The sequence below is a fragment of the Anomaloglossus baeobatrachus genome, chromosome 7 (assembly GCF_048569485.1).
Source record: "Anomaloglossus baeobatrachus isolate aAnoBae1 chromosome 7, aAnoBae1.hap1, whole genome shotgun sequence".
In the NCBI taxonomy this organism is placed as follows: domain Eukaryota; kingdom Metazoa; phylum Chordata; class Amphibia; order Anura; family Aromobatidae; genus Anomaloglossus; species Anomaloglossus baeobatrachus.
The window spans coordinates 108693881-108710505 of NC_134359.1; the positions used below are offsets into that span (position 1 = coordinate 108693881).

The 16625-nt window shown below is 43.4% G+C and overlaps 1 protein-coding gene across 1 annotated transcript in view; it reads left to right on the forward strand.

The window, feature by feature from the left end:
• TSPEAR (thrombospondin type laminin G domain and EAR repeats) overlaps window positions 1-16379 on the forward strand; it is a 262150-nt gene extending 245771 nt beyond the window's left edge. Inside the window, exons 10-12 of the mRNA XM_075318962.1 lie at window positions 5715-5905; window positions 10664-10765; window positions 14176-16379. Coding sequence (XP_075175077.1) covers window positions 5715-5905; window positions 10664-10765; window positions 14176-14329 — 447 coding nt within the window. The 3' untranslated portion in view covers window positions 14330-16379. The remainder of the gene's footprint in view (window positions 1-5714; window positions 5906-10663; window positions 10766-14175) is intronic.
• The last annotated feature ends 246 nt before the right edge of the window (window positions 16380-16625 follow it).

Genomic DNA, 16625 nt, shown 5'->3' on the forward strand with positions numbered 1-16625 from the left:
AGCCTGGAGCCGTGATCAGAGGAGCGGCACCTGTAGAAGGCTTGCACTGCCTGCCATATACAGTGTCTTGCGAAAGTATTCGGCTTTCTTGAATTTTTCAACCTTTCCCCACATTTCAGGCTTCAAACATAAAGATAAAAATTTTAATGTTATGGTGAAGAATCAACAACAAGTGGGAAACAATTGTGAAGTTGAACAAAATGTATTGCTTATTATAAACTTTTTTTAAAAATAAATAACTTAAAGTTGGGGTGTGCAATATTATTCATCCAATTTAAGTTAATACTTTGTAGCGCCACCTTTTGCTGCGATTACAGCTGCAAGTCTCTTGGGGTATGTGTCTAACAGTTTTGCACATCAAGAGACTGAAATTCTGTAATGCCTGATAGGAGCCACAGACTCAGACTGGCTGTAAGGGGAATCTAGTGAAAAGCCGCTCACAAAGCAGGACCCCAAGAACTCTGCAACTCTTTAACCCCTGTACAGGGATTTGGAATTACACAGAACCTCAGAGATCGCTACCCGTGGTAGGCTGTAGTCCGTGGTCGTCAGGCAGGGTCAAAATCCAGGAGATGCAAAACAGGAACAGAATCGGCAGGCAAGGGCGTAGTAAGGAGACAAAGCAGGGGTCAAATCCGGAACTGGCAGCAAGGTACAAAAACAACAGGCAGGAGGGTAGTCAAACACAAGCAAGGTCAGCGCACAGGAATCACAATACAACAGCACATGAGCCAGGAGAACAGAACTATCTCTGTCAGTGATCATGTGACAGGAGAGGGAATAAGAAGGGTGTGGTGTCTTCCCATAGGCTGCAGGTGAATGTTGGCCACTTCAGCCGGGAGACACACGCCACCTACAGTCAGCCAGTGGTACTGCAGGTTCCAGGGAAACCCAGCCTAGTGGATGAGCGGAGCCTGTGCTCCGCAGAGCCACGGGCACCAACTCCTCTCCAATCACCAGCACTATCCATGGTGGGAACATGGCGTCGTCTGGCGATCGGAACAGAAGTCGCAGGAGCGGACTCCGATGGGGATGTGACAAATTCTTGCCCATTCATCCTTTGCAAACAGCTGGAGCTGAGTGAGGTTGGATGGAGAGCGTTTGTGAACAGCAGTTTTCAGCTCTTTCTACAGATTCTCGATTGGATTCAGATCTGGACTGTGACTTGGCCATTCTAACACCTGGATAAGTTTATTTGTGAACCATTCCATTGTAGATTTTGCTTTATGTTTGGGATCATTCTCTTGTTGGAAGAGAAATCTCCGTCCCAGTCTCAGGTCTTTTGCAGACTCCAACAGGTTTTCTTCAAGAATGGTCCTGTATTTGGCTCCATCCATCTTCCCATCAATTTTAACCATCTTCCCTGTCCCTGCCACCACCATGTTTGACAGTGGGGATGGTGTGTTCAGAGTGATGAGCTGTGTTTATTTTACGCCAAACAAATAGTTCGATTTTGGCTTCATCTGACCAGAGCACCTTCTTCCACATGTTTGGTGTGTCTCCCAGGTGGCTTGTAGCAAACTTTATACGACACTTTTTATGGATATCTTTAAGAAATGGCTTTCTCCTTGCCACTCTTCCATAATGGCCAGATTTGTGCAGTGTACGACTGATTGTTGTCCTATAGACAGACTCTCCCACCTCAGCTGTAGATCTCTGCAGTTCATCCGGAGTGATCATGGGCTTCTTAGCTGCATCTCTGATCAGTCTTCTCCTTGTTTGAGATGAAAGTTTGGATGAACGGCTGGATCTTGGTAGATTTGCAGTGGTATGATACTCCTTCCATTTCAATATGATCGCTTGCACAGTGATCCTTGGGATGTTTAAAGTTTTGGAAAATCTTTTTGTAACCAAATTCGGCTTTAAACTTCTCCACAACAGTATCACGGACCTGCCTGTTGTGTTCCTTGGTCTTCATGATGCTATCTGTGCTTTAAACAGAACATTGAGACTATCACAGAGTGGGTGCATTTATACAGAAACTTGATTTCACATAGGTGGCTGATATTTATCATCATCATCAGTCATTTAGGACAACATTCAATCATTCAGAGATCCTCAATGAACTTCTGGAGTGAGTTTGCTGCACTGAAAGTAAAGGGGATGAATAATATTGCACGCCCCACTTTTCAGTTATTTATTTCTTACAAAAGTTTCAAATAAGAAATAAATTTCGTTCAACTTCACAATTGTGTCCCACTTGTTATTGATTCTTCACCATAACATTAAAATTTTTATCTTTATGTTTGAAGCCTCAAATGTGGGAGAAGGTCGAAAAATTCAAGGGAGCCGAGTACTTTCGCAAGGCACTGTATACTCAGCGGTACCGAAATTGGGTGTTTAATTACCGCAAAGGAAATCTCACCGCCATGGGTCTCTTACACCAGCCCTCCCCGTTATCAGTCTACCAAGTCAGATATTTCCTCCTGTGGGCACATAAAGTACACTGGACACAATATACACCACCAGTTTATGGTTGAGATGGTGTTATCTGTGATTCGGTGGCACACAATACAGATTGCACATCAAATATGATCACAAGGGAATGCAGCAGCATGGTTCTGGAGTTTTACTAGACAGAGTCTTTTCTGCCCATGGCCTGGGTCTGATTTTGTAAATCTATTAAAATGAATAGAATTTGACTATATTGGTAACTATAGCCGTTATCCATGTCCTTTGATTCTTGCTTTTGGCTGATGTACAGACTTTATGATTATTTCGAATACATTAAAGGTAATACTTAAGGATTAATATTCCTGCCTGTTCATAACCCGCTCCGCTACATACACACGAGAAAGGATTTTACAGACACACAATTACCTGGTTGGTCTCTAGATGAATTGTAACTACTTCAGATTTCTGTTCCATGAAATGTGAACGCAATATAGGATTTAAATTTGTATTAATCTATTAATCTTCAAAGCAAGTGCCTCCATGTAATCCAAAAGCTATACCCGAATGTAAAATCTGAAAGTATCAACATAGGACAATATCATTTTGGGCAAAATCTTTTCATGAGTGTCTTGCGAATAGTAATGACAACTTTACAGACAATTCAGAAATAAAGTCAAAACTTGTGTGGCACCCCTTAGTACATCAGGGTGCGACAGGGTACTGCAATCCTTACCCAGGGTGCAGGGCCTACCACCCATGGTTCCAGGTTCCTACGTATCCCAATTAACACCTCACATCATGACCTGTCAGACACACCAGTGGGTTGGTCTAGCTGGAAAAGGGCCACCCACCTAGGGGTCAGGCAGACTGGTGGGAGGGAGGAAGTAGGAGAGTAGTGAGAGCCCTCAAAGAGAGAGGAGCTGGGGAGAGTGAGCTCCCGGGGAGCTAGACCGTGGTTGGGTCGCAGACGGTAGTCTGGGACCAGAAGAAGCGGGGACTGGAAGCAGTAACATTGGAAAAGGGTGCGACGAACATAGTCTAGGAGGACTGTCGGCACCAGCAAGCCCAAAAGAAACTGACCGGTACCGAGCACGGTATTTTGGGGTACAGGACCCTAGGTCAGGAGCCAATTCAACGTCCTGGCAATTAACCTGCAGAGTAAGGAGACCTTCAGGGACCTTCCCACAGAGCTCAGAGATTGGGGGCATCAGCACAACGCGGGGGACAGGGTTTTTCAGCCAGAAAGCAGCCAACTGAAGTCCCAAGTGCCAGCCCTCAAGAGCACAGCTACACTTCACTTAGTGAGTGGGGCCCTAACAGCTTCAAGCCACGGGGCCACAAACAGACAATTAAATTGTGCACGGAGGTAGGCTCCGGACTACCAAGTGACACCGGTGGAAGCGGATACCTGGACGGGCTTATGGGCTTTGCACAGTGACTGTGGTACACAGAGAATTTGGTTTACTTGCAGCGTGTGTGTCTCCTTTGTAATCCTCATTCAGCACCATGACTACCCACAGTGAGTAGTACCTTGATCCCCTGCACCCTGCTCTCCCAAACAACCACCAAAACCCCTGAGCCCGGGGCCATCCCTACCTGTGGAGGGACTAACATCAGGCTGCTTAACTCCATCTGCCCCGGTACTCCTTACAGCAGCGGCGTACTCCCATTACCGCAACCCACAGGTGGCGTCACAAACTTCTACCCTGTAAATATCCCCTTTATACGGATCAAAGTGTCCGCCAACCCGGGTCCGGGCCCCTCGAGTCACCACGATCCCGGATCCGAGTAAGCCCGACCTACATTGGGGCGGTACACTTGCAGCAAATGAACACAATATACACAAAAATGAAGCTCCATGTGGAAAAACAAGCCCTAGTACTGGTCCATCAACGGAAAAATTAAACCGTAATGGGTCTCAAAAAATGGCGACCAAACCAAATTCATTGTATGGTAAAATGAATGGTTTCATTCAAAACTACAAATTATCTCACAAAAAAAGGACTTGGATGTTCTGATTACAAGGAAGCTGAGCAGCAGCTCTCAATGTCAAGCATCAGCTAAAACAGCAAACAACACTTTAGGGTGTAGAAAAAGGAAGGTAGTCTCAAAGCTGTAGTGGATAGTGACATGAGGAGCCTGAAAGTGAAAAGTTCAAAACATTGTTACCCTTTTGCTTGTGAATGTAAATCACTGGAAGGCCACATCTAAAATATTGGATCCTGTTTTGGGATCCATACTCAAAAAGGAAATTCAAATGTTTCAGTCAGTTCAAAGGCAGCAACTAGACTATTATATGGGATGGAAGGCCTCATCTATGATGAGAAGTTGAAAAAGATGGGCACAAAGAACTGGCACATGACTTCCAAAGACAATACTAAGGACCATGGGGCACTCACTGTGGTTGGAACAAAGGCAATTGTGGTAGCTAAATAGGAAAGGGTTCTTTACAGTTAGAGCAGTCAGACAGTGGAATGCTGACCACAAGAGGTAGTAATGGCAGATACTATAACAGCATATAAGAAAGGGCTGGATGATTATGTCACAGCAAATAGCATTGCGGCTTATAAATAATCTATTAATAGAAAATGTCTACCAGGAGGAGAAAAATTGAACTTGATGGACCTAAGTCTTTTTTGATTCTATGTAATTATGTAACAATGTAACATGGATTTAATGGGAAGATGTTACCAGTGTTTGCCACCCCATAGAAAGTATCATGATGTATGGGCAGAGACCCTGATTCCAGTGATGTATCACTTCCTTTGCTGCATGTTGTAGTTTTGATTGAAAAGTGTTTTTATCTGCTGGAGATCTACTCGTTCTCTAAATGCTGAGGTTTAACCTCTCCCATAGCACTAATTGACAGCTTTATGTACTCTGTGCATAGGCAGAAAATTGCTAATCATTGATAAAGGTGGTGTTATACAGAGTTCATGAATATGAAGGACCTCCCCCATAGCACTAATTGACAGCTTTATGTACTCTGTGCATAGGCAGAAAATTGCTAATCAGTGATAGAGGTGGTGTCGTACAGAGCTTATGAATATGAAGGACCATGTAACAAAAGGTTTACTAATCCTTTTGTGATAATCTCCTTCTGATAAAACAAATTTGATCAAAATTACACTAAGCTGCCCAGTAAGTGACACACCACTGAATCAGGGTCTCTACATTGTGCTGCTCTCAAATTAGGTGGCAAATATGGAAACAAGAAATAACCCCAAACCAAATCTTGTCATTCTGTAGAGTTTTATGTATCCCCCAGGTATTAATAATCCAGCCTTTAGGGTGATTATTTCCTTCTGTTGATTTTTCAGACCTTTGGTGCATCAGACTGGGAATATTTTAGAATAAAGGACCGCTACTTTCTGGCTGTGGCCAACAGTCACAATTACACTGTGGGGATAAAAATGCAGAAAACTGAAGAATATGCTATCATTTCTACTATTTATGAGCTGAACATCACGGCACAACAGTTCGTCAAGTACCAAGATATCCTCACTTACAGGTAATGTTCTGTCCTAACCGTTAGGATGAAAGAGGTCACTGCAGAAATGTAGTGACGATCAGCTCTAATCCAAAAATTTCAATTCATGTCACTGCTCTCCATTTTTAGGTGCGTGCTGCGTCCTGGTCTGTTATATCATTCTGTACAGAGATTTCTAAAGTAAAAAACCATGGTTCAAGTAGTGCGATTTGTCTGGATTGTATTGCTCACATTTCTAGGATTATCTTTAAAGAACTGTGACAGGCAAGGATTAGTCTGCACGGAGCGTGATGTTTTTCTGCATTTTAATATCCACTTTGCACACCACAGATAAATAGTCTTATATCCAATCTGAATTTTAGGTTTACACTGAAGACTCTGCCAAGATTAGTCCAAGTGTCGATTGTAATTCCATACAATTTTGCTTATGGGCCATTAGCATAACACTTCCGGGGCAGGGTGGGCATGGTGGGCAGGGTGTATAAACAATTTTGGGGGGTTTGTGTGTGTACCCTACATTTGATCACGGTGATTTTACCCCAAATGTGAGCTGATCAAACACTGCCCGTGGCTGTGGATCACTCATACCCGGCACAGCGCTGCCCGCTTGAGTGGTTCGTACTCATCATTCGCTCGAACCTCGAACCCAAACCTTGGGTTTTTTTGGAAGTTGGTTTCCAAACCCGAACCTCGAACCTAATCGTGAGAATAGTGGAACCTCAGCAGATGACAGACCGGGCTGTTACTGAAAATTAATCTCTACTAGTGATGGGCGATCTCGAACTGTAAAGATCGGGGAACGTACCGATCACATAGTGATTGTGTACACAATCCCGATCACAAGCTCTCCTGGGAAGCTCAAGTAACAGATCGGGTCTATATTGGGTCCAGTGGCTGTAAAAAAAAAGTACATTATTGAAAAACATTGGCGTTATACTTATAGGTCCCGCGACACGTCCTGCAGACTCTGTCTCCTGGCCGCTTCTGCTTCCGAGTCCGATCATTACTGGACCTTACGGTTAAAGGACCTTCCGTGACGTCATGGCCATATGACCAGTCAGGTGTGAATGTTGTATTACCTCGTTGGTTACAGACTGGTCACATGACTATGACGTCATCCAAGGTCCTGTTAAGTGATTGTCACTGTGCGAGTGTGGCATCGCATCACGGTGCACAATCTCCCAACAGGAGCGAGTCAGCTGCATGTACAATATTTTCATGCGGCTGAGGCACTCCTGTCCTGAGAGCGTCAGGCTTTGCGGGGTGATGCAATGCGAGACGGAAGAGCACTCATACTGTCAGGCTGCCAGCAGGGGGAGCTGGAGTCCTGCAGGCAAAGATACTACACGTAGATGACTGAGCAAGGAGGGGAACTCCCAGTGTGTGCTGATGCAATATGCTCAAGTGAATTGCAGCCTCTTGCCCTGACACACATGCCAGTCCCGGACTTCCTCTGCAGGCGTCCATCCACCTCCCATAGTGACCCTGTCACCCCTTCACTAACGAGCACACTCTGCAAACCTGTGGAACCTTACCTCTCTTGGTACACCTCCGGTTGTCCTCCGTGACCCGTGTTTCCTCATTCTGACCATTGATGCAACAACCTTGAAAAAGGCTCTATGCTGAAATGTTGGTGCTGTTGCTCTGGTTAGGTTCCTTTTGCAGTGTGTCTGTAAATAAATTCACTTGAGCATATATATCCCTCTGTTCTCATTTGTGTGCTGGGGTTTACTTTACTCTACATATGGCTTTTTACCCCTAATCACCGATAGTGAGTGAGCCTGGAATTTCCAAATACTTGTGCTGATGCAATGTCTGCCAGCATCAGCCGGACAGCTGAAGCTGTGGGGCACGCGGGGGATGGTCAGACGGGTCCTGGTCATACACAGTACGGCAGCAGGAAGACTGGAGGAACAAGCAGAGGAGTCGAGATCAGGCCGAGGTCAGTACCAGAGGAAACAACCGAGTGGGGAGGTAGGAGAGAGGAGAACAACTGGGGCTATTGTGGGAAGGAAGGAGGTGGGACAGAGGAATGGCAGAACGACTAGGGGACAGCATACAGACAGAGGCTTAGGGCACAGAGAGGGAACGGATCAGGATCACATTTACAGGGACCAGCACTCACAGGCAAAGCAGCGCTAAGCCTATAGCCGGCGCTGGTTCACCGGAGATGACAGTATTTAAAGCATCCCAGCTCCGGAAGTGAGGCCCGGGAGAAGGCTCCACCCCCTAGCCATGTGGATGGGGAGGGAAAACGTGACACATACCCTCACTGTCAGCCTGCTTCTCGCTCTGTACAGAGTGATGTAGCAGAGCTGACATGGCTCTCTCTGCTTCTCACCTTGTATAGACTGTGTCTGTACAGAGTGATGAAGCTGACATTGCTGTCCCTGTGGATTACGTCAGACTGAGGATTTTTTTTATAATAAAGATAAGTCTTTAAATGTTTTTTTTTTGTTTTGTTTCTAATAAAAAAAAATTTCTCTGTGTTGTGTTATTTTTTTTAGTGTTTACTAGAAATTCATGGTGGCCATGTCTAATTTGGCATGACACCATGAATTTCGGGCTTAGTACCATATGAGAATACAAAGCTGGTATTACCCCTTTATTACCAACTGTGCCACCGCATTAGGGCCACTGGATGAGCTGGGTAAAGCGCCTGGAAATGGCGCTAAAAAACAATGCGCCATTTCCAGAGGTGGATGCGGGCTGCCGAGTATCCCAGCCCCCAGCTGCCTAGTTTTACCTGACTGGGAGCCTATTCATTTTTTTTTTAAATTATTTTTTTAAATAATTTAAAAAAAAAAACCAAAACTTAATGGCTTCCCTGTATTTTGATTGCCAGCCAAGGTAAAGCCAGGCAGATGGGGGTGGCAGCTCGTAGCTGTCTGCTTTATATGCGCTGAGAATCAAAAATACTGTGGCGCGCTTTGTCATTTTTTTAATGATTGATTTATTTTTACAGTACTGTGATGTCAGGCAATTACAGACCCGGCACAGAGAATGAGTGTCTGTGATTGTCTGTTGGAGTAACCTGAAAAGAGAAAAATTAAGAATAATAAAAAGAAAAATCAGAAAAACTGAACATTTTGCAGTGGTCTCTTAATTTTTGCCAGAGCTGTATATATAATGTACACAATATATAGTTGTATAAAAATAAATAAATAATTTAAAAAAAATGACATAGCGCTCTGCAGTATTTTTGATTCTCAGCGCAGATAAAGCAGACGGCTACGGACTGCCACCCCCATCTGCCTGGCTTTGCCTTGGTTGGCAATCAATATACAGGGAGGCCAATAATTATTTTTTTAAATTATTTAAAAAAATAATTAAAAAAAAATGTGTAGGCTCCCACTGTATTTTGATCACCAGTCAGGTAAAACTAGGCAGCTGGGGGCTGGGATTCTTGGCAATGGCGCATTGTTTCTTAGCGCCATTTCCAGGCGCTTTACCCTGCTCATCCAGTGGCCCTAATGCGGTGGCAAGATAGGTAATAAAGGGGTTAATACCAGCTTTGTATTCTCAGATGGTACCAAGTCCGAAATTCTGAAATTCATGGTGTTACACCAAATTAGATGTGGCACCATGAATTTCTAGTAAACAGTAAAAAAAAAAACCAGAGAATTTTTTTTATTACAATAAAACAAAAAATTTTTAGAGACTACATCTTTATTATAAAAAAATCCTTAGTCCGACGTAATCCACTGGGACAGCAATGTGAGCTTCATCACTATGTACAGACACAGTCTATACAAAGTGAGAAGCAGAGAGAGCCATGTCAGCTCTGCTACATCGCTCTGAGGCTGACGCTCTCAGGACAGGAGTGCCTCAGCTGCATGGAAATACATGCAGCTGACCCGCTCCTGTCGGGAGGTTGTGCGCCGTGATGCAATGCAATACTCGCACAGTGACAATCACTTAACAGGACCTTTGATGACGTCATAGTCATGTTACCAGCCTGTAATACAACATTCACACCTTACTGGTCACATGGTCATGATGTCACGGAAGGTCCTTTAACCCAGGGACACAGCAATGATCAAGCAGAAGCGTCCGGGAGACAGAGTCTGCAGGACGTGTCACGGGACCTGTAAGTATAATGACAATGTTTATTATTAACTATATTCTTTATTTTACAGCCCCCCCCACCCCATCCCATAACTGTGAAGCCTGAGATCGGTGATAGGATGCAAATTTGCGTTATCTTGATCCCGATCTTTACAAAACGATCGGGCGAGGCTCCTGATCCCGACCATCGGAGGGATCGCCCATCACTAATCTCTACACAAAGATATTGGCAGAAACGGAGTGAACCGCAGTGATGAGTGGTGACATCAGTCAGTTTATCTGCGGTCATAGCTGGAGGTTCCCACAGTACCCTACTTGTGACTGAAGGTAAACTGACCTCAGATGACCTCACTGAACTCAGTGACTTCACCTCAAGCTAGGGCACCTACTGAAATGTTTGAATCTTGTTGGTTTCAGTCCCAGGGGGATTAAAATAAAATAAAAATGAAATTTTTGTAATTATCTCTCATTATTTTATATTAGTTTTTAGGAATGGCTGTATATATGGATGTATTTTTTTAAACTTAACACAATTATCTTGTTGCAGAAAGCTGTAACTTGACAAGTAGCACAACACAAGCCATTCAACATAGAGTTTTCCACCTTAAGATATCTGGTATATGTGAGCTAAGTTGTAAACTTAAGGTTAGCCTTTAATCCTTGTAATGTCAGTATCTGAGACCTTCTCACTAGTTTCCCTCCTTCTTTTAGTGCTGTCGACTGGGAGTTTTTTACAGTAGGAGAAGACTATTTTCTAGTTGTCGCAAATTCTTATGATGGTAATTCATTCTCTGTCAACAGTGTTATCTACCGGTAAGTAAAATGATTGTTTTATTTCACCTATAGCTATATTTACCTGAACTAAACTATCTGAATATAAAGCCTGCTTTACATGAGACGATAGATTGTGCGATAGCACAATCGATCGTACCCGCCCCCGTCATTTTTGCGTCATGGGCAATTAGTTGCCCATGGCACACAAACTCATTTAACCCCGTCACACGTACTTACCTTCCGGACGACCTCGCTATGGGAGATGAACGTCCACTTCCTGGAGTGGGCGGGACGTTCGGCGTCACAGTGACGTCACACGGCAGGCGGCCAATAGAAGCGGAGGGGCGGAGATGAGCGGGATGTAAACATCCCGCCCACCTCCGTCCTTCCATTAAGCCGTTGGGTGCCGTGGGAGGCAGGTAAAGCTGTTGTTCATTGTTCCCGTGGTATCACACGGAGCAACGTGTGATGCCACGGAAACGATGAACTACCGCCGCCATTTTAATTAAACAATTTTATGAAACCTAGCGACGAGTACACGACTCACGATTTGTGAGCGATACTGCGTCGCTAGGAGGTGTCACACGAAACCACGTCGTGCGGTATGCCGGATGTGCGTCACGAACACCGTGACCCCAACGACATATCGCACAATATATCGTCTCGTGTAAAGCCCGCTTAACAGTAATGTTTGAGAAAAGTTAAGGAGGTGTCCACTATTGGACAACAGCTTTTGAATGCCACCAGTTTGGTGAATAAAATTGTTCCACAGATCTTGAGATATTGACAGATCTATGAAGACTGTAGTTCTGACTTGGCATAAATAATGTCACCAGATTACAAATGGACCTCATGCTCGGAGGAGAGGAACATCTTCGCCACCGTGAACTGGAAAAGATTAATATTTGCCATGCGGCACGGTGGCTCAGTGGTTAGCACTGCAGTCTTGTGGTGGCTCAGTGGTTAGCACTGCGGTCTTGCAGTGCTGGGGTCCTGGGTTTAATTCCCACCAAGGACAACATCTGCAAGGAGTTTGTATATTGTTTGCGTGGGTTTCCTCCGGGGTTTCTGGTTTCCACCCACACTCCAAAAAACATACAGATAGGGACAGTAGATTGTTAGCCCAAATGGGGACAGTATGATCAATGTATGTAAAGCGCTGTGGTATTAATAGCGCTATATAAATGAATAAGTTATTATTATTATAAGACCTTAAGGCCGCCTTACACGTAACGACATCGCTAACAAGATATCTCTGGGGTCACGGAATTCGTGATGCACATCCTGCCTCGTTAGCGACGTCGTTGCGTGTGACACCTACGAGCGACCGCTAACGATCAAAAAAACTCACCTAATCATTGATCGTTGACACGTCGTTCATTTTCAAAAAATCGTTGCTGGTACTGGACGCAGGTTGTTCGTCGTTCCTGAGGCAGCACACATCGCTACGTGTGACACCCCGGGAACGACGAACAACTATGTACCTGCGTCCTGCCGGCAATGAGGTGGGCATGTCGTTAATGCGGCTGGTCTCCGCCCCTTCGCTTCTATTGGCGGGCCGCTGTGTTACGTCGCTGTGACGGCGCACAAACCTCCCACTTAAAAAAGAGGTTGTTCGCCGCCCACAGCGACATCGCTAGGATGGTAAGTATGTGTGACGCGTCCTAGCAATGTTGTGCGCCACAGGCAGCGATTTGCCCGTGACGCACAAACGACAAAGCAGGTGCTTTCACGAGCGACATCGCTAGCGATGTCGCTGCGTGTAAAGCAGCCTTTATACAATTTTTTCATGAGTCAAGAAATTCAACACTTACACAACTACTTTTTTTTAAAGAAGGACAAAAAGTGCCCTATTTTCGTGGACTGTTTAAACATTCCTTCTTGGAAAGCCTGAAGGTTCATGCATATACCACTGGCCAGTGCTCTGAGCCTAGATTGTACAGATCCTGTACTATAGAACTGTACAGAGCCCTTCACTTTTGCATTGCTTCTTGGAAAAATTACCTTGGTACAAAAAGAAAACAATAGACCTGTAATCTTTTCTTGACTGATTCATATGGAATCAGATACAAAAAAATAGAAAAAGAAAATAAAGGAAATGCCATTGTTAAGAAATTCTTAAATGCTTTGAATAAGCAATCACATTTGTTTTGTCTAGGGAGGAAATCACTATAAAATTAAAATTGTTGATGTCTTGTTACACTTACCTAGAATGTTAGGACAGGTGCCTGTGATCATGTGCAGGACAAAGTATAGCCACCTCCTGTCAGGTGTATGGAATATGTGCTTCCAGTGAATAGTCTAATCAAAAACTAGAAATACCAAAGTTTCCAGGGTAAGAGTCTGCTCACACTGCTGTCCACCGTGTCTGATCTTATGCTAGAGATGCTAGGGATGCTGAGGTAAGAAGGGGCTATGCTGAGGTAGGAAGAGGCTGTTCACACTGCTGTCCACCCTGTCTATCTGATCTAATATTGGAGATACCAGTAGTACTGAGGTAAGAAGAAGCTGGTCACACTAATGTCCACCCTGACCATCTGATCTAATACTGAAGATACCAGGAATGCTGAGGGAAAAAGTGGCTGTTCCCACTGCTGCCCACCCTGTCTGATCTTATACTAGAGATGCCAGGGATGCTGAGGTAAGAAGTGGCTATGCTGAGGTAGGAAGAGGCTGTTCACACTGCTGTCCACCCTGACTATCTGATCTAATACTGGAGATACCAGGAGTACTTTGGTAAGAAGAGGCTGTTCACACTGCTGTCTACGCTATTGATTTGATCTAATACTGAACATAACAGGGTTTTGGAGGTAAGAAGAGGCTGCTCACACTGCTGTCCACCCTGTTCTGAGTAACAGTACATGGTATTTTTTATCAGTTCACAGCAGTGGCGTTTCCTACTTCACTTGTTCACAGGCAGGCATGTGTCCTGTTAACATTTTAGGTCAGGTTTCTTGTAGTGTAACTAGGTGGTATTTTAAGTCTATAGTGATTACCTTCTAAGATAAAATTATTTAATTTGCCTACTAAAACTATTTGGGAATTTATTGATAATGACATTTCTTTTAGTTGTTTGTTTTTTTGTCATTTCCTGGAGAACCCCTATAAGCTTTATAGAAACCCTGCTATGGCTTGGTACAAAATTGGAGCCATACGACTAGTGAGCACCAACGCTTAATAATTGAAAAGATCCATACAGGTTCACACCCTCAAGACACATTAGAAGACCTGTCTTATGGCTGTACTCTGTGGTGGTCTAAGCTCAGTTTAGTAGAACAAGTCCCCATCTTATGATCACAATATAGATATCGAATCCTCGTTACCTTACATGTTACTGGTATTGAATTATTTTGTGTAATAACCACTTGGGGTTCAGGAAAAGATCTTTACAAAATGTTGGGCATGCTGTGGACAAATGTTACTGCTATTAATTACCATTTTTTTTCCAGGTGGCAGGGCTATGAGGGATTTGTGGCTGTCCACTATTTGCCTACCTATGGCTGTCGAGATTGGGAAGCATTTAAAACCACTAATGGATCCTACATAATGTACTCCAGTGCCAAGGAGACAACTGCAAGAGTACTGAAGATGCGCACACTATGAATTATAGAAAAGCGAGAGTATAATACTTCAGTCTGTCTGGAAGATTTGGTGAAGCAGTTTACGATCAATGCAAATCAAACCTCTAGAGGTTCCAATTACATATTAGAAGAAGATGTCTGTATAAATATATGTAATATATATATATATATAAGGTTGTATCACCTCAGATTTGTTGTAAAATGTTCTGGAACTGTTTTACCTGAAGGAGATTAACAGAAATCCATGCACATGTAAAAACATCTTTATTCACATGTATGGGACTGATAGTAAGTTGCAGAATTTTTTGCATCGAATTTGCCATTTATGAATATACCTTAAAGCTGCTGTTAAGATAATGAACTGACGATGCAACTTTTGTTGCTTTGTGCTGTGTCACTTGTGTACATGGGTGCTGTCATTTAGATTAGCTATAGTACTATGATACTGTACACAAGGGCGGACATATCATTGGTACAACTTATGAAGCTGCCATGGGGGCCCATGAGATAAGGGGGGCCATTTCCAGCTTCTAAGCAGGTGGAATTGTGCATTATGATTAACTATTGGACTGTAAATGGCCCATATATTGTTTTTGCACAAGGGACTCTTCTCTCAGTGTTCGCCAGTGACTGTACATAGTACATAGTAGCAAACCAGTTGGTTTATATCAGGAATACTTTTGAATACCTGCAAGTACTCTGCCAGGGAACAGCCAAGGGATCCCACAATATCCCACCACTGCCACCGATTTGTCACGAACTGCACTCTGCGACCCCCGATCATCAGGACAATGCGCAATTGACTGACGATTGATGAACAAGACAGTGGCTGCTTTTGCTACCAGGCCAATTATTGGGGAGCTCACAGTGAGCATATCATATGTACTCACCTGATTCCAACACACAGGTATATATATACTTTGGTACCGTCACTGCCAAGCTCCACAATAACCAAAGAAAAATTATCTGTCACCATCAATCGTTTATTCAGGTGGATTGAACACTCATTACTAGTAACGTATGACTTCACGAGGCTTCAGGGATGTGGTTTATAGAGCAAGAAGGAATGAATCTATTAAATTTAATATATGTAATCTGACAAATAGGCAGTGTTTATAAAAATATAGAGAAGATTTTACAAAGGGTACACAACAATGCAGTATATGCAATCACAAAAACTTGATGTCACAGGAATGGCACCAATCTTGCGGAGTTGAAAGCGCCGATTAGGAAAATGGGGTAGACTTACATCAAGCTGTATTGCCCAAAACTGACATTGACAATATTTCAGAATCTAATTATACTAGGTACAAGTTATGCCCACATACTTTCCCTTGGTGACCTCGGATGAGGTTAATCAATGGGAAGTGGCTAGAGTCCCAAAAATTATGAGAGTCACAATCTTAATGATACCGTATTTGGCCCCTCGGGTTCTAAGTGGAATAAATTAATGCCATGTTTCCTCTCATGATTTTACCTTTCCATAGATATGAAACATGGCATGTGCAACACCATCCATCTGACTAATATTAAATTCAGGGCTGATGTGCAGACTGCACAGTGATGTAAGTAAATGTGTTATGTTTGCAACTTCATCGTAATGATGAAAATAACTATAGGACTTACGCCTGTCACAAAAACCCCAACCATCATACTGTATCCGGTACCTGGTGGCCTGGAGTCTACTGTATTTGTTTTGAAGAGAGCAAGACTTATCTATACAGAAGTAAAATATGTCACCTCCGAGCCACTTGTAGAAACTTTGTGTCTGCTCTCCATCACATAACTCACTTCAATTACCCATTCACAGCAGGGGGTCATAGCTGAACAGAAGTTGAATGTAGTGGTAGAGTGCTAGATCTTGTTTCCTATACAAGTTGTAATGAAGCCATGTGTCTTTATATATTGGCTCTATTATACCTTGACATTATGACATACATACCGTATATTAAAATCCTGCCAAAAATCCTATACAGGAGCCTACAGCACTCTGTGTGCTGCTATATGGTGCTAGGAAAAGCATTTTGGGGTTAGGTCAGAACTCAGAATATGATGACAATTCTGGAATACATACATGTTAGACACCAGGCTGAGGGACTCTATCGACTATAATAGGATTGGTTGCGTTTCTGTCATTTTATTGCACATATAGAACAATATAATGAGTTGTGTCTAAAATTTTTGGGCTAATTCAATGAAGGAGACTCCAACACAGCTGTGAAAATGGCCTTACAGAGGTTTGTACGATAAAGCATTTATTGGAGTATGCTACAATTTTTGGAGATTTAAATTGAATGCAATAGAAAATCTGCTGAATA